The 18,187-nt window shown below is 35.7% G+C and overlaps 2 protein-coding genes across 6 annotated transcripts in view; one reads left to right on the top strand and one right to left on the bottom strand.

The window, feature by feature from the left end:
• The window catches only part of LOC108721988 (uncharacterized), a 41,108-nt gene extending 28,296 nt beyond the window's left edge, over positions 1-12,812 (bottom strand). Inside the window, exons 1-2 of the mRNA XM_018446850.1 lie at positions 12,773-12,812; positions 1,980-2,135 (exon numbers count right to left, since the gene is read on the bottom strand). Coding sequence (XP_018302352.1) covers positions 1,980-2,135; positions 12,773-12,812 — 196 coding nt within the window. The remainder of the gene's footprint in view (positions 1-1,979; positions 2,136-12,772) is intronic.
• Positions 2,280-18,187, top strand: part of SERCA (ATPase sarcoplasmic/endoplasmic reticulum Ca2+ transporting SERCA) — a 58,811-nt gene continuing 42,903 nt past the window's right edge. For 2 of the 5 annotated variants that reach the window (XM_018446858.1, XM_018446859.1), the window contains exon 1: positions 14,621-14,738. In XM_018446858.1, the coding sequence (XP_018302360.1) occupies positions 14,621-14,738 (118 nt within the window). Of the gene's footprint in view, positions 2,580-6,410; positions 6,634-12,697; positions 13,001-14,543; positions 14,739-18,187 lie in introns of those variants that run through there. The other 3 variants (XM_018446854.1, XM_018446855.1, XM_018446857.1) reach the window with 3 other exon arrangements.

Genomic DNA, 18,187 nt, shown 5'->3' with positions numbered 1-18,187 from the left:
TTTTACAATTTAATTTTTTTTACAATTTTAAATAAAACCGAGATAAATCAAACCAAGCAATTTTGTGCGACAAGATCTTGACGTTGTCATTAAGAGGCGAAACTAGGACAGTACTTTGGTACTAATATCACGTATGGTGCCATTATAGTCTCGTCATATTACATCACAGCCTTATGCAGCAAGCCCATGCAACGCGATACTGACGTGGCATGCGCGAGATAACCGGAGGACTTGGCAAATTTGACGAGGTACACGCGATACGAGGGATATCTCACGGGCGCACAACGGGGGAACGGCGCATAACGCGGATGGGCACACTCGTACGTACGTTAAATGTATTTGAGATTCGAGAAACGGGACGTTGACCCGTCTCTTTCTCCCGTATTCTCATTCGCGTCTCTCAAGTGCTTACACTTGGAACGTAGCATGCCATTATTACCGAGAGATATGATAGTTCGTTCATTCGAGCAAGGGGTGCATCTTTCCAAAAAAATAAAATTATGAATCGTGCATTATAACTAGCTATGAATGTTTTTTCACTCCCACGGAAATATACTTTTTGATATGTAATCCCTCATTCTCATCCCTAGAGAAATCTAATATTGACTAATTTAATACTGGCTAATTTAATACCGAAAGACAGTAATTAATGACTTATTTTAAGTGTTAAAAGCATTGTTGTTTAGTACTTTTAGTACTCCGAATACGTAATTAATTACTGTCTTTCTGTAATAAATTGGCCATTAAGTTTCTATAAGAATCAATGGTCCTTTAATTAAATTAATTCCTTTTAAATTAATTCATTTAAACGATTAAAAATCGATCATTGTTATTCGTATAACGAAACTTATAGAAGATAGGATAACATTTTATGTTACCCATAAACATAACAATAAATAATCTCAAATAAAAATATACGCTAATTACATATTAAAAAATTTGATTGTGTCACATCCCTGTTGCGTGTGTTTAAGTCTATGAATGTGAAAAACGATATTAATTATAGAAGATATAGACAAAAAGATACTAACATCGAAAAGTAAAATACTTGCACAGAGAGTGCAGGGCGATGATGAGAAAAGATCGATGCTCGCGATGAGCAACCTTGATCGCGTTAATGCAAAAGATGAAAATGGGATGGCCAAAGAACAAATTTCCCAACAGAATGCTCGCGGTGGATTGTCCTCGAAGATGTGCCTGATATCGCATTTGGATATCCGCCAATCGGCTATTTTTGTTCTTGAAGAAAACATGAGCCTTGTATAATTCTAATAAGAATAATACTTGAGAGCGCAATCTAAGCGGAGTTACGTATTTATAGCTGAACAAGGTTTGGTTTTCTAAAAGACACTCGATTCGGCAATTTTTACTTTGATGTATTTTTTAGTTTATTTTTAAGATTCTAGATAAATGGAATGACGCGTGTCGAGAAACTTTAAACTTTTATATGTCGATGTAAAATATCTTTTTAATGAAGACACATTTTTTTAAAATGATTACATAATACATAACATCATCGTTGACATTGAAGAAACTTCCCAATTTTGTTTGCTCTTTCAGAAAAGAATTTAGGAAGTAGTAATATTTCAAACTCGACAAAAATAATACGTTAGAGAAATCGTCCTAAGGCAGAAGCACAAACGATGAAAAATGGCCGAGTTTATTTGGAGTGTGTGTGTGTTCACATAATACTATCTTCCGCGTATAAATAAAAAATTAGAAAAGCTGTCTACAAACCAAGAAAAAGATTTCTGTAGAAGCAATTACGATATATCATCGTGTCTATCTATCTACTCAGTCATTTATTCTACAGATACCTTGTTACTTTAAAAGAAAACGTTCCACCCTTGTTATCTTAAGAAAGAAAATATATATATATTCCCTCTTTCTTTATTATAGCTCCTATCTGTACGGTGTACGAACGGCCGCGAGAAACTATTTCGAGATATATTATAAATTTTCTTTTTTTTACTTACTGCTCCCTTTATGGTGAACCAAGGAACCATAGATCAGCACACCATGCTGTTGATGGTCAAAATATGGTAGATATACTTTTAGATCGATGACGTTTAAATCGGATGGCACTGTCTCTCCTTCTCTCCTCTTTTCCCTGCATCCCTCTTCCACTCTCAGCTCTTCAAAATTCGAAGGTTAAACGCAAAAAAGCGACGATGACATCCACGGCAGCCGCCGGGGCCATTGGCTTCCGGCCAGAGTTAGGCTTCCGTTGTCTCGCCACCAGGTAGCGACGGCTACGGACTATTTAAGTGAATTTCGCGGTCGCGCTCGGTGCTTCGTTTTGTTCAGCAGCGCAGGCGTTACCCCCTTTTGAATGTTTGTTTGTTTCGCTTCCTTTTTGCCGTCGCGCAAACGACTCTCCTGCACGTCATAGAGGGCCCAATCGAAAGCGGCGCGTCGACGAACGACGATGCGCACCGAGGAGTAGTGGATCGAAAGAGATAAAGAAAGGGAGAGGAAGAAAGAGAGAGAACAGTGTGAAAGGCTTAAACGGGGGTGGTCCACACCCCCCCGCAGCGCTTCCAAGTGCAAAAGTTGAAGAATTGAAGACAGAAGCACTGGTAAGTCCCCTCGCCGCGCAACCATGGTGTGCAGTTGCATTATAGTGTTCTTCGTGTGACCACGCGCAGTGACGAATCCTTCGTTTCCGGAATGAAAACCGCGGGAAGATGGAACGTAAGTGTAGTGAGAAGCCAAGAAGGATTAGCCGTGGAATATCGTATTATTCGTGATCGATTCTGATTATCGTGAATAACTTTCCCGATTTGCCAGCGAAGGGCTGCATTGGAGAACGCAGCTTTATAGTGAAAATTGCAAAATTTCGTGCGTCGACGTTGAGACATCATCGCGAGATTCAGAAATTCATAAACGCGGTAGTGATTGCTCTTCATTTATACTGACCGTGGCTCGACTACTTTTAAATAGCTAGCCAGACGAGAGGTGTTTCCAAAGCTTTACTCCGCCTCGTAGTGATTCTCCACTGATATAGAATTTTGCATATTAATTGTGGATAGAATGTTTTCTTTTGTCATTCAATATTCAGAGATTTAAAACTCGTGTTTTTACTAACAGAGTAACTCTTGAAAACAGAATAACTCTTATTATTTTATACTGTAGAAAAATATATATAAAATTTCACGAACCATAAGAAAAAACATTGTACGGTTTATAAAGAAAAATATGTTTTTATTGAAATCGTGTTATTTTTATATTTGATGCTCATGTAATTTTATATATTTTTTTTACAATACGAAATGTAAAAGGAGACTCTTCTCTTGAATGATTTGAATAATATTAAATGAATAGTAAGTGCAAAAGTCACTCTAGAGTATTGATTTTCGAAGCAGAATGTTTTAAATCAACGCGTGTAAAAACATGTGAATTATTGAAACCAAAGAAGGCATTGCAAATTTTTATATTTGACGCAGATATACCTCTTTTTAGTTATATCTTCATATAAAAATTGTTTCTCGAAGTTACATTACACAATATTTTATAGAAAATTTTAGTGGATATTTCATAAATGATATTGTTCCTTGACCATAAATATAAACTATAAAGTATCCTCAATTTATTGCATTATCTTGGAAAAGACGAAAATAAAAGCCGAAGGAGAATTAATAAGAAATTAAATTTATAGAAATAAATATAAAATATGAATATCAGAATTATATAAAAATAAATGTATTTTTTTCAATACAACTGTTTTTATTTTATTTTTCGTTAGACGTAACGAAGCGTTTACGTCAATTTGTGGGGGTACTTTATATTTATGGCCCAAGGCTGTATGGCGCATTTGAAACATTTGGAAATGATGGAGCGAAGCTGAATTAGAAAATATATATGTTGTATTATTTAAAGAAGCATTATCAAAAAAAGATTATTTACATGACATTGTTAAAACTGTTATCTTATAATTAGATAAACAAAAAATTTTTATCAGTATTGCTTTGGGTATTGCGTAATGAAAATTACATGAAACGAGCGACACGAGCCGATTCTGTTGCATTACATGTGTGTTGTTTCAATGCGTGGCAATATAATACGCGGTTGCATAATAAGTGCTTGCAAAGCGAAGTCCGCAGATTAAAAGCGTATCGTTCCGCAGTAAATAAAATATTTTAACGCGTCGCAACTCTCGCGCGAAAAGTTCGCGTTAACATAAAGCGGCTCGGTGTGCATTGAGAAAGTCAGTAAAAATGTCGTAAAACCGCTTAATATTCCCGATCACACGTGAAGCTGCGTAAAACCCGCGGTTTTTCGACGAGTAGCAGCGCGTATTATGCGACCTATAATAACTAGAGCCAAGAATTCGTTTTAGTTTTTGTAGGTCACCACCACATTCGCGTGCTCGAGTAAAACAATTTTCGCGAGCTGTGGAAATTATCTCGACCCGCGACGTAATTTGTGCAATCCTGAACTATAATTAAACATCGTTATAGAACACCGAATTGCGCGCTGAGGGAGATACTCGATAAAAAATTAAATCCGCATTTAATAAGAGATAACACGTGTCCACAACGAACATGTGCGTTCAGCTTATGACACATTAAACTTACCAAATGTATTACTAAGGGCAATTGTAATATTTTAATCCATCCAGCAAAATTAACGCTTAACACTGAAACTTTAATGCAACACATAGATGGAGATATCTGTTTTTTTTTTCTCTCGCATTCTTAGCCTTCCGAATAATTTCTGGTCGCTTGTTATGCGCGAAGCTATTTATAAAAATTTCAAAAGGCATTCTGTTATCTTTGGCGATGGGTCCGCGGCAGAAATACGTAATAGATGATTTCATATCGTGTCGTAGGGAATGCGTTAATGCGTGCACCGTAATAGTCGGGTATCAAAACGCGTTTATGCGACCGCATTGCCATATGGTACCACGTCACAATAGCATAACATAGATATATCGACATTGCCATTAACATTACAGGAATTGTGGAGCGATGACTAAGTCAAGTCAATATTGCAGTTAGCTTCTTCATAAAACAATTCATCATAAATCAATCTTTTCATTTGGAGAACCACAAATCTAATTAGCTAATTTTCAGACGAATTAAAAAACGCGATGCATTAAAGGAGTTTTTAATTAATTTTGCAGACGTTCATAATTACTTTTATTAAGTAGTAACTCTATCCGGATATCATTAATTTTTTAAAAGTATAACATCGATTTTGACTGCTGAATTTTAATATTCTCAAAGGATTTATTTTGTTTTAAAAAAAAATTCTGATCGTGACTGATCATTTATAAAGAATATTATTTAGCATAGCTGGGACAATCGCATACAACTTTTTACATAAACGAGAGAGGATATCGGTTTCTTTCGAGACTGGATAATCCAACAAAGCGGATTACCTCATCCCGCGTACCTATGTGAGACATTCGTCACATATAACGGCGACCTCTACTTGTTTGCCAACAAGTGCAGTACGTTTCTTATCCTTATGGCCCGTCCAACATGTTGCATCTCTCGTCTTCAAATAGATTCCACCAGTCCACTCACTCAAACCGTGACCACAGATTTGCTTCTCCCAGCTGCGCTTTTCGCGCTTTCCGTGCTTAAAATGGATCAAATGTATACTTATATCTCGACAGAGAAACTGGCCCTTGTTATGTAAAGGGGTTCATAATTTAATTGATTTCAGACAATCTTTTATCGTTACTCAAATGTTGAAAATATTCTTCAGGTTTGAAAAGATTTTAACTGAAATTATACAAATACTGCACAAATTTATTTCGGAGAGTTAATTTTATGCTGAGATATTATGCACTTAAATCTTAGAACTGGATTCATGAATATTCCTATATTTTCCATCGGTCTGAATAACTCATTATTTCAATAATTTTTGTAATTCAAACTATTCATGCCTCGACATTTTTCACTAAAGTTTAAAGCATCCGTGAATATCCTCGAGAAAGTTCGTGCATCCTCTGACTTATACAATTAGATGAAAGCATAATCGTATAATCATACTCGGTCTCATACAACCTCGGTAAAGAAAGTAAAAGCAACTGTTGAATAGTTGATTCAGCAACTGCTGAATGCTTAGTTTATAAAATAAATTCGAAAGAAAAGATAAGCTTTTTTGAGAAAAAATCCGACTTATGATAAATAAAGCCGAAACGATGCAAACTTGCATATGTTAATTGAGATATTTTACGGGTAAAGAAACGTAATCTTTTCAAAACATTATCACTCCTTAGTAATCTATTCTTACATGGGACGAGAATCGAGAAACCACCCCAAGAGCGTTTTTTGGAAGGGGTGGAAGCGATGCCGAAGATCGGGAGAGCGGCAGCTCTTCGAGCTGATCTCTGCCAAAATAATTAGGAAGCCGTCGTCGAAGACGTGCTAAAAACGTTCGCTCGAGCGCGCGCGATTTGGCCGGCTAGTCGCGTCCCGGGCGCTCGAGCGAGCTGGTCGTCCGGACAGTGTCCTCGGTAGAGAGCAGTTCGCAGCGGAGTGTCGTGGTGCCCCGCAATACCACGACCGGTCGCCGAATCCGTGCCGTATCGCGCGGCGGGTGTCTGCCCTTCGGCTCTCCGAAGCCGATCTGGACCGTGAGATTTGCGACCTGTCGAAGGGGATAGTCAGCGACGAGAGGGTTAGTTTTAGTCATCCGCGATTTCTCAATCCTCAACCGTGATATTCGGGCTTTCAATTTGTAGAATAAAAAAAGGCGAAGCCTCCCTCCACCTCCTTTACCTAGTTTGTTGTAACACTCTCTAATAACATTGAGTGCTTTCCATTTAGTGACACAAACGTCGTTCTATCTTTCTTTGCGTTCCATGAGTAACAAAGGCAGAACGATATTTGTGTCAATTTGTGTCACAAAACGACAAGTGTCCATAATGTAGTTGTAACAGTGATTAGTGAATAATCAAGTGAATTCGTCAAATTGATCGCACTGTAATTGTTCGATCGGAAAATATATGCACAAAAAGAGCGATTTTGCTGAAGTAAAAGTTAGGTACAGATCTGAAAATAATTTTGTTGGACTATCAAAATAATTTTCAGATTTATATCTAGCTAAATTTTTAGGTAATTTAGCAAAACGTTGTTTCCGTGTTACTTAAATTCGTGAAAAATCGGGGGTCATTAAGCTTTTTGCTGTTCATGCTCTGTCACAACACAGATGCGGTTTAAAGGGAAATTTAGTGAATGCCTAAACCCTTAAATTTGAACTTAATTATGTTAAAGAGCGATTCAATTAACTTTTAGTGCATTTGAAGATTTTTGAGTCTTTTATCACACACGATGAGTTGTTCTGAGTTAATTTTAATTACTTGCATAAATAAACACAAAAATTATTATTAATTCTTGCATATATTTTAACATCTTTAGAAAGTATTTTTAAAGTGGTGTATTTAAAAAAGGAAATTGTAGAGATCATTATCTAGGTATCTACTTTTGTACTTAAAAAAACAGATGTGCGAGATACGAATGACTCAATCATGTGTACTAATAAAAAGTTAAAAACATTTGTGTCTTTAATTAAAAGAGCCTAAAAAAATAATCCTGTCTGTGGCGAAAAGCAAATATCAAAAAAATTGACAGGGTTTCTAACGGACACTGCTGGTTGAGGGTTGAGTTTTTCGTCTCGATTACATTGCTTCGGATTTATGCGCTAGTCTTAGAATGTGAATGAGAATTCCGTGGGAGATCCGTATGTGATGTGTAATTAACCGCTTATCAGTATTTTAGCGGAATTGTTTTGCTCTGAGTGTTTTCCAGCTTTCAACGTGAGAAGTTGACGTGCGATAATTACGAGGCGTATCGTGAGAATCAGATACGACGTATTTAATTAATTACTCGCACTTGGTGGGCTCTTTGTTCTCGAGTGTTATCGTGAATTTGCGAAGAGGTGCAGGTGATCAATGTATATATATTAAATAGCTATACAGGATCTTATGAAAACAATATATACATGACTATCATTGACGCTTCGATATTTAAGAGACATGGGAATCACGTAAATTTAACACGCGCAATTAAATTTTCTTCAATTGACAAAAATATGTTCAATCGTAAATATAGAAAAAACGGTTTTGTTAAAATATTTGAAAATTTAACTAGTTATAGATCTGAAAATAATTTTGTGGAGTCATCAAAATAATTTTGTAGACATCTCAAGCATGATGAGCGATGCTGCAAAAAGTTTCGATATTCTGGCAATCAATTTAAATGTCCTACATAATTATTTTTGTGGTCTAAACAAAATTGTTTTCAGATCTAGTTAAATGTTTAGATACTTCAGCAAAGCCGTTTTTCCGTGTAGGAAGATATCGTGAAACTTACGGATAATTGCCTGCTCATTAACAATTTTAACATGCGTGTCATTGTTATCTCGGTGGCACAAACTTAACGCAAAATTACAGCAGATTATGGAAAATAGGTATACCACAATGTTTTAAGCTTCAAGCTTTGATAAAAAAGACTCTTTGTGTCTGAAAAGAAAATAGTTATCAGAAAAACTTATCGCAACGTGTCGGGATTCGGTAGACATACGACTTATGTTATAAATCCCTCCGTATAACGAGCAAACATCCCTGAGATTTTTTTGTATCCAGAGTTCAAAGACAAAAATCCAAGGGATAGTATAAAATACATCTAAACAATGTTTAAAATATCCGGTAGCTTTTAGACGCATTTCAGACATCTCTTGGAATCACGCCAGTGAGATCTTCGTTCCGACCGTGCCGCCTCGAATTTGCGAGTTAATAAGGGAAGTTAACGTCTAATGATTATGGAGCGATGAAGAGCCGGATAGAATCAGTCGCGAGAGTTACAGGCGGGTACATTTAGCCGTTCTCTAACGTGTGCTAGTATAAATGTTTCGTGGAAAGCATGACTTTCCGGTGAAAAGGAATTTCGCGGAATGTAGTGAAAACGACCTTGAAAATAAAAGTTCACCGAGAAAGGCGAAGTTCATCTTAATTTTAATTGATGGATTTCTAATTGTAGAAAGATAGTGTGAGACGCGAAAAGAACGGTTTTGCTGAAGTATCTAATAATTTAGGAAGATACAGATCTGAAAATAAGTTTGTTGGACTATGAAAATAATTATTTAGGACACGCTAAAACTGATTGCTAGAATGTTAAAATTTTGCAATATATATATATATATTACTCATCATGTTTTAAATTTTTACGTAGTTATTTTGATGGTCTAACAAAATTATTTTCAGATCTGTAGTTATTGAAATTTTTAGATACTTAATTTCGTTTTTTCTGTATACGGATAACAATATTCTGAAGCGCTTGTTAACAATTTTAACGAGCATTACCATTGAATATGTTATCTGGCATAAAAAGAACGATTTGTCGAAATATGTAAAAATTTAATTGGATACCGATCTGAAAATAATTTTGCTGGACCATCAAAATAATTATGTAGAAATTTCAAGCATGAGAAGCAATCCCGCAAAAAGTTTTGACGTACATTCTGATAATTAGTTTGAGCTATACAATAATTATTACGATAATCCGAAAATTATTTTCAGATCTAATTAAATTTTTGTTATTTCAATAAAATCATCCTTTCGATGATGCAAATTTCCGCGGAAAATTAATGAAGAATTATCGGAGATTATAGGAAAACAGGATAAGTCCAAAAATCGTGTGTGCTTAAATTTTCAGTTGATTCGAAACAATTACCGATGATTGTATTCTCAATTTTTTTCGACAAGATCTGGCTGCTTTAATCGACATCTTTGAACTTGACTCAGATTTTTTTGTGTCGCGTTCAATTGCGTGTTTGAGCAAGAAAAGAAATTTGAAAGCAAGGTTATCACAAATTCCTCATTCTAAAATTCCATAATTTTTGCCTAATTTTAAAACAAAATTTCTTGATTTTTCCCGATGCTTTTAACAATACTTTGAAATTTTTTGTATTTTCGTTCTGATTTGAAAATCGTCAAATATTGTGTTGAGAGAGCAACTTAACACAGTAATGTAAATCACTATTAATTTATTGCTGATTACTATTAATTATATTGCTGACACTACTAGCATTTAATTTTTAAGGTGGTAGTATTCCAAAACTGACAAGAGTCTATATATATTAAACTTCTTTAAAGCAAAAATATTTCCATTAACTTTGCAGGAAATTTTTCAAAATTCCCTGATTTTCTTTTGATTTTTCTGACCGTTTACAATTTCTCTAATATTTCACTGATTTCCAGTTTTGTGACAACCCTAAAAATCCAATTGAAGGGAATTGTAGCGGAGGGCTCATTCATACATTTCTTTTCTTGTCACGCGGGAGCTGTAATAGGAGTTATAAGTCTTAAGTCGTAAGAAATTGACCAATCACATACTGGGAGAAGAGCAATCGACTGTGATTGGTCAATTTTTTACGACTTCAAATTTACGACTGCTATTGTAGACCCTTGTATTATCATCTTATACTTCTGACGCAATTCATCATTCCAGCGAACGTTGCTTACCTCCGGACTTGTTTATGCTACGCGGATATAAATAATAACTTCATTGTGTGTCACGCCGGTATTAATAATGCGGACCGTTTGCTTTGGGATTGTATTAACATTTCATTTCTCGATGAAATGAAATATTCATCTCGTTGCGAAGTAAAAAACCCAGCTGGATCGCGTCACGCTGTAAGAAATTCGAAATAGATTTAAAAGAAAAGAAAAGAAAAAAAGAACTAGCGGAAAAATGTATTTTCACAGAAACTTCAGGTCTGTTCGTGTTGCTTGCACTTTTTGCTTTTTGTACTCAGATTCTTCATTTTCTCTGTTTTCAATATCGAATATATATTTATTTTGTTTTAAGTGCAAAAGTTTTTGAGGATTTCAAACAATTCAAACAACGCGAACAAATCTTTCGTTTATCACGACTCTTACAGAAATCCAATTTAATACTGGCAAATTTAATACTATTAGAATTTAATTATTTTAAGTATTAAAAACATTAAACGACAACGCTTTTAATACTCAAAATAAGTAATTAATCACCACTTTCTTTCACATTTCGGCGAACGAGTTAAGGATGTATTACATGCATTTTTTTTAACAGAATGGAAAAATTACAAATTTTTCTATATTGTATTAGAAAGTAATACAAAAAGTTTGGCCGCAATAGAACTTCGATAAAAAATTATTTTAAAAAAATTAGGATAAAATAAGGAAACTTTATTTAAACTATAAAATGGTATTATTAAATATAAGTATTGACCTCATTGAACTATTTCATATCACTGTTAAATATATTATTCTTAAATATAATATTAACCTCATTGAATTGTTTAATACGACTTACATTTTTATATGGAAAGTGTAAATTTCCAATTTTAGGGCGAACGACTTGCCATCTTATTTTAAAACAAAACGGTCCATTCTTATTTTAAAACAATCTTAAGTAACGTCTTAAGGTGCTAATACAATTCTCTGATTGGCATTACGACATCTTAAGACCGTAATTAAGACAATCTTAAATATAAAAATTGACTATGAATACCTAGTCATTTTTCCAAATGATTATACACCAGGCGATCGATTGTGTATCTTAAAATGAGACAAAAATTACAAAAAATGAGCAAATTCACCAATAAAATTACGAATATTCCAGTAAATTCGCTCACTTTTGCAACTTCCATCTTATTTGAAGATATACAATCGACTTGATACGTCCTTAAGAATTCATTAGGGCAAAATTGTCGTCGGTCAACAATCGTACAGTCGGCGGCCCGTCGCTCGTCGACGTCGCGGTTACGTAATGAGAAACACGCCGCGGACGGTCCCGTCACCGGACGGGCGTCTTAAAATACGCGCCAAGGAAATAGCCTAGCAGAAGTCTGAAAATAGCCGCGCATCGCGTCACGCGTCACTCAGCCAATGGCGTCGCTCCACATGTTCGCTATCCGCGAGACGCGTCGCGAAGTGTGTCGCCGCTAGTTGTTACAGATGGGCGTCGCGACGCCGTTCGTCGGGACGTCGCGCTCGCGAGCGTGCTCATCGCGATGCCGGACGTCCCGAAAAGAACCGCGGGTTCGTTTCTCGACGGGTTTGATCGCCAACGATCGACCGCCGTAGACTCGCGCGGGAAACAGCGGGAAACACAATCCGTCACGGCGCGCGGCGGCGCGCCTGTCGCTAGCGGAGCGCGCCGCTAGACGGCGCTGACGCTCGCGCGATGATTCGCCTGATTCGAGGTGTCAGTCTCGCGGAAGCGGAGGTCAGGTTGGCAAGTCGTTCGCGCTGGTCACATTGTCCGGGGAAAATGACGTGCGTCCCGTGCATCCGCGCCTCGTGATAGCTCGCGCGTGCAGCGATTCGCAAGTAGCAACGGCAGCAGCAGCAGCGAGTAGCCAACGGTAGTAGCAACAACGGCACGTCCCTCTAGTACCTCGCCTCGTCACACGTTTTTCCTCTTTTTCCTCCCTTGGTCGTGTGCGCGCGCGCGAGACAGTGACACGAGTCGCGCGTTTTACTCGGAGAGTGGAACGTGAAGTTCGTCGCAAAGTTTCGTCGTGGATAAGCACGCGCGTCACCACCGCCGCCGCCGTCGTTGCGCGGCTAACCTAAATATTCGGCGGCCGTAACAGAATTTTCTCTCTCTCCCCGTCTCTCTCCCTTCATCACTCTTCTCTTTCTCTCTCTATCCCCTCCCGCCGCCTGGTTTCTCTCTCTCTCTCTCTTTCTCCGTCTCTCTCTCGCTCTCCGTTGACACGTCGTCATCAACGGGCAAGTCGTGCCCGTCGCACGTCAACGCGAGTCACGAACCTCTGCGAGGATATACCGTATAGTCCGAGTGCGAGTGCATGTCGCGCGGACACGTCGCGTTCCGAGCAGTGAGTCGAAACCGCGGTGGAGTGCGCGCCGCGCTTCCTCCGTCGTCCTCGTCGCCGTCATCCCCGTCGGCCCGTCACGCGGACCTACCGTCGCGTTTTGTAATTTCACACGGAGGCGGAACACCGTGGGACAGTCCCCTGCGTCTCGACGACACCTTCGGTAGTTGAAGTTTATTTCACTTCTCTTTTCTCTCTCTCTCTCTTTCTCTTTCTCTCGCTTTTTCCGCGTCCGTTTCTGTAACTTACGTGGTACTCGTGGATGAACTTATGTGGCGAGCTCCCAGCGAATTCTCCAATCACAAAGTATTGCATTTTTAGTAGGTTTTTTTGTTAGGACACGTCACATAGATTGGCTTCTATAAAGCCTCTTTCCAAGGAAAATTTTCTTTCAGTCGAGTGTAATGTGACTGCAAGTATATTCTAGAAAAAATATCGCGGAATATTGAGGAATTTTCTACCTCTTGGACTGAAAATTTTGTATAAATTGAGAGGAGTACAATTTCTTGGGTTTATATTAAATTTATTTTTTTAATTGTTATATTATTAGGATTATATATGTTCATAAAAATTATTGAAAAAGTATTGAAATCTATGAATTAAACATCTGTTTATCTGTTAAATATGTGACATTTAAGAGATAACTGAATAATTAAAGAATGTGTTTTACAAGAAAATATCACTTTAAAATTAACTTAAACCTTGAAACTCAACTCTTTACATTTGCATGTATTTAAGGTTAAATTTCATCATTAACATCGCCATTAAATAAATTGTTACATTTATTAATAATTATAGAAGCAGTTGTTAATAGAAAAATTTAGTCTAGATGTTTTCTAAAATCTGAAAAAAAAGGATTTAATTCTGTGGAGATATTTTGAAAAAAGATTATTTTCTTAACTTTTTTGTCACGTGACTAGATATTTTGAGAACAAACGAAGACAATATTGTATGTTTGAAACATTTGGTCACTAATTTGTATTACATATACATGATACATATAACAATAAAGTAATAACAGTTATATAATAATGTGCAGTGAATGCAAAAAGTATTTCTACAGGGGAAATTTATATAACAAGACGTTAGTAACAAATAAACATTAATTAGCAATTTTTTACGCTGAGTACGTTCTGTCTTAATATAAACAAAAGAACTTCGCGTATTTTCGTTTTTAGAATTTCAATTTCTCTACTTGTACAAATATTTTTTATGCATCTAAATAATACAATTTTTAAGATAATATACATTAATTAATACACTCATGTTTTTGGGAAAAATAATTTTGAGTATTAAACAGCCTATTCAATTCTTTGTTAATAAATTGCTAATTTATGTTTACTCTTTAAAAATATGTAAGATTTTTTAAAAGATATTTCCCGTCTTTCAATATTTTTTGCACTCACTGTATATAATATGGAACATCATTACATTCGGTAATCTTGAATAAGAATTAAGTACAGTGTTTAGTTCCTTTGATAACATTCATCAGTTTATTCAATTTTTCATTATTTCATTCAAAACGAATGACCTACTAATAAAAGCTTGCTGATTGTATAATTTATGCCTTTTTTTAATTCGCGCTTGATTTATTTACATCGAAGTAATTCTCTGGTGTTATTCTGTTCTTTTATTCTCTTTACTATTTTCAGTACGTGCCGCGTAACGAAACATTTTGTGTAACAAATAATTCTGTTTACTTTCAGAAATTGTTAATGTGAATGAACGTACACGATCGTCACTGAGAGGATAACATTGGTGAAGCATCTACGAAGCAGTAACCATGGAGGACGGCCATTGTAAAACTGTGGAAGAAGTGATAAATTACTTCAACGTCGATCCCGATCAGGGACTAAGTCCCGATCAAGTCAAAAGGAATCAGGAGAAGTATGGTCTCAACGGTAAGTAATCTTTTTTTTCATACATTTAAATTTTGGAGCTCTTGATAGATTGTTCGTTTGTCTATCCGTCAATTAAACGATCTGCTCCAAAAAGCGCATATAATTCTCTTAATATCGCATAAATTAACATAGTAAAATATTCATGAATTATCCGCGCTTAAATTAGAAATTAGGTCGATTAGTAAAATTAAACAGTGAAAGGTAATCTTGTATTTTTATTGTTCACTCCATCTTGTGAAAACTCTTTAATATTCATTACGTACGGTGGATATTCAATTTTAAAACTATTGCCATTCCTTTCAAGTTTCCTTATCTGCGCTGAATTACCTAAACTTTTTTAAAACTCTTGCTTCGCTCTACAATTAAATTTTAAAATAACTTTTCGCTATTTAGTGTATTTTTTAAAACTTATACACGAACTTGCATTGTCGATTGGCGATGCGGTTCTTCGATCGCGTTCGTATTTATTCAAGAAAGAAGAAATCTCGTCCTCGGATTACTCGAGGAATAGGGAGGAAAGTCGTCAATGGTGGCTGCGGGGTGTCCTGTAGATATTTGCGCGTTATTACGCGTAATTCGCGCAGCACGGAAGCGATATCGTGACGCTCGCGGAAATAACGCGCGTCTATTCGCCGCCGTGATGTGAGGAGCATGAGTAAAAGTGCCCTTATCGGTCTGATACGTAGCGATCGACCGTGTGTGTGCCACGCGTGTTACTTGTCCCCACCATCGGGAGTTACCACCGCCAGCTGTTTGTCGCCTTCCCGTACACGTGTTCAGAGTGTTTCGTAGTTTTCTCCGAACGATGATTACGCATGTGTCGTTTGATTTTGGTCGTAGGAGTCTTTCCACTGTCTCGCCATTTCTACTGCAGATAATTTTGTTGGGTCATCAAAGTAATTATATAGAACGCTCAAACTGATTGCTAGAATTATAAACTTATCGCAACAATTATTATGCTATTCTTTAAAAATTATCGTATGGATTTAATACTATAGTTTTAAACATCAGGGATTATAACAAAACCGAAAATCAGGAAATTGTCAGAGAATTTTGCAAAATTTTCTGGAAAATTCAAATTCTTGACTTCAAAGAAGTTTAATATATACGTTCCATACGTTATATGTACGTAATTTTAGAATATTACCAACTTAACAATAAAAAATACAAGCAATGTTAGCAACATTAATAGTAATTTACATTGCTATGTTAAATTGATCTCTCAACAAAATATTTGACGTTTTCTAAATCAGGACGAAAATGTAAAAAAATTTTAAATATTGATAAAAAAATTATGAAATTTTGTTTGAAAATCAAGGAAAAATTATGAAATTTTAGGATGAATGTGTGATCCTGTTGGATAAATCCATGTTGGTGTTTACATTAACACCAACACAGTGAGAATTATATAGACTCCGCATGGTTTTAAATTTACATCAATATTTTTTAGAGTAATTATTTTGATATGATCCAACAAAGTTATTTTCAAATCTGTCTAGCTAAATTTTTAGATACCTACTAGCAAAATTGTTCTTTCTGTGTAAACCTGAAACGTAAACCGCGTTTATGTAAAGTATTCTTTTATGCGCATAATGTATACAAAAAATTGAAATGAGCAATTGGCGTTTATTCAGAAAATCCTCGATTAGCATCTCAGGTAATAATTTGTCAGAATGTTTCCTCTATCGTAGTCATATGTTTATCAAAAGATTTTGCCTGTATTTATTTTTCGCGAAATTGAATTACCATTTATCAGAATTGTGTACAGTTATTTGTATTGTGGGTCTGATTTCCGCTTCATTTTGAAGAAGCTGCTTATGACGTGTGTATCTGTCGTGTGTATCTGGTTTACAATATAATATACTAATCGGGTATACGTTTGAATCATCGGCATCCAATTTCCGTCGCAGACAAACCGCTTAATTGAATCGCACGTATGTATTTCGGGAAATGCTTCGAATTATGCTGACGTCAAGATTCAATCGCGCTTGAGAAATAATAATTCCTTTGTGATAGCGTCAGAACTTAATCTCTCCCGATAACGCGCGATTATTGTGGTTAATTAATACGTCAATCAATGGCCATGACAAGTATATTGTGATAAAAGACTTATTATTTTAATAAACTTATCACTATACACATATAATTTTTAGTGACCTAAAAGTCACAAAAGCTCGTTAGAATGATAGTATTGATTACGTCAATAATATTTGTAAAAATTTCATGTGATAAAAATTATAGGAAATATATATAGATTGATTTGGGAAACACTACAAGAGATTTTGTGTTAAATATAAAAATAAATTTTTACTCTTTTTCTACAGGATTAACATATGTGTTATATAAATAATTTGAAAGTAAAAATAAAAGCAAAGGTTGCAAAATTTTATGATATAAATCGCTTTATAATCGCTTAATACTGCTTTATAACCAGTTTTTTTATACAGAACTCAATTTTACAATTTTGTTTCGCGCACGTTAAAATATAATTTATAAATCTACATACGGCTATATGCAAATAAGATATTTATTATTTTAACTTCTATGTCAATAAAAAGCTACGTATTTATAATTTTTTCTCTTGATCTCAGACAGCCATCTATATCATATGATTAATAACTAATTAAAATTCGATAGCTATAAATACTTAAACCTATATTCTTTTATGTTTTGTATCCTGTTTTTATGACCTTTCTAATCAAGAACCTCTAATCAAGTACTATTTTACATTTTTACATTTACCTAAGTTGCACAGTTTTTACGCAAAATTCTAGCATTTTTCTTTATTTTCATGTTCTTCTCTATCTCTTTTACTAATTAATTGTTCCATACAATGCCTGAATCCTTACGCCTATCCTCCGTTCTCTCTCTCTCTCTCTCTCTCTCTCTCTCTCTCTCCTTCAACTTCCCACCTATCTCTTTCCACCATTTCCTTATAGAAGATTGTCTTTCATGGTATCTAAATCTTCATTCCATGACTTACTCCATATTTCTTCCTTATTCTCATCTAATTCTACAAACCGGCTTCTTATCTTATGACATTCTTCTACATAAGACTAGGTCCACAATCTTGTTTTAAGAGGCCGTAAGCTTTAAGTTGTAAGTGACGATAGAATAGGTCCACACTTTGCTTTAAGAAGCCTTAAGTCGAAAAAGATTAAGTGTCAATAATTTCTGTCTTTAAACTGTTTTTGCGCAGTCTTTAGGCTTTAACCGTTAGACTTAAACGAATTGAGCAAAACCCAATTCTTACGGCCTAAAAGCATAAATTCTATGGCCGATATATCGTCACTTGCAACTTAAAGCTTAGGGCTTACGGCCTCTTAAAGCAAGATTGTGGATCTAACCATATATTGGCCACAGAACTTGTGCTTTTAGGCCGTAAGAATTAGGTTTTGCTCAAAATTCGCTTAAGTCTAACGATTAAAGACTGCACAAAAAAAAAAACA

The sequence above is a fragment of the Mycetomoellerius zeteki genome, unplaced genomic scaffold (assembly GCF_001594055.1).
Source record: "Mycetomoellerius zeteki isolate Tzet28-1 unplaced genomic scaffold, Tzet1.0 scaffold19, whole genome shotgun sequence".
NCBI classification, from domain to species: domain Eukaryota; kingdom Metazoa; phylum Arthropoda; class Insecta; order Hymenoptera; family Formicidae; genus Mycetomoellerius; species Mycetomoellerius zeteki.
The sequence above is the reverse complement of the archived record's forward strand: the minus strand, read 5'-3'. Positions and strand labels throughout refer to the sequence as shown.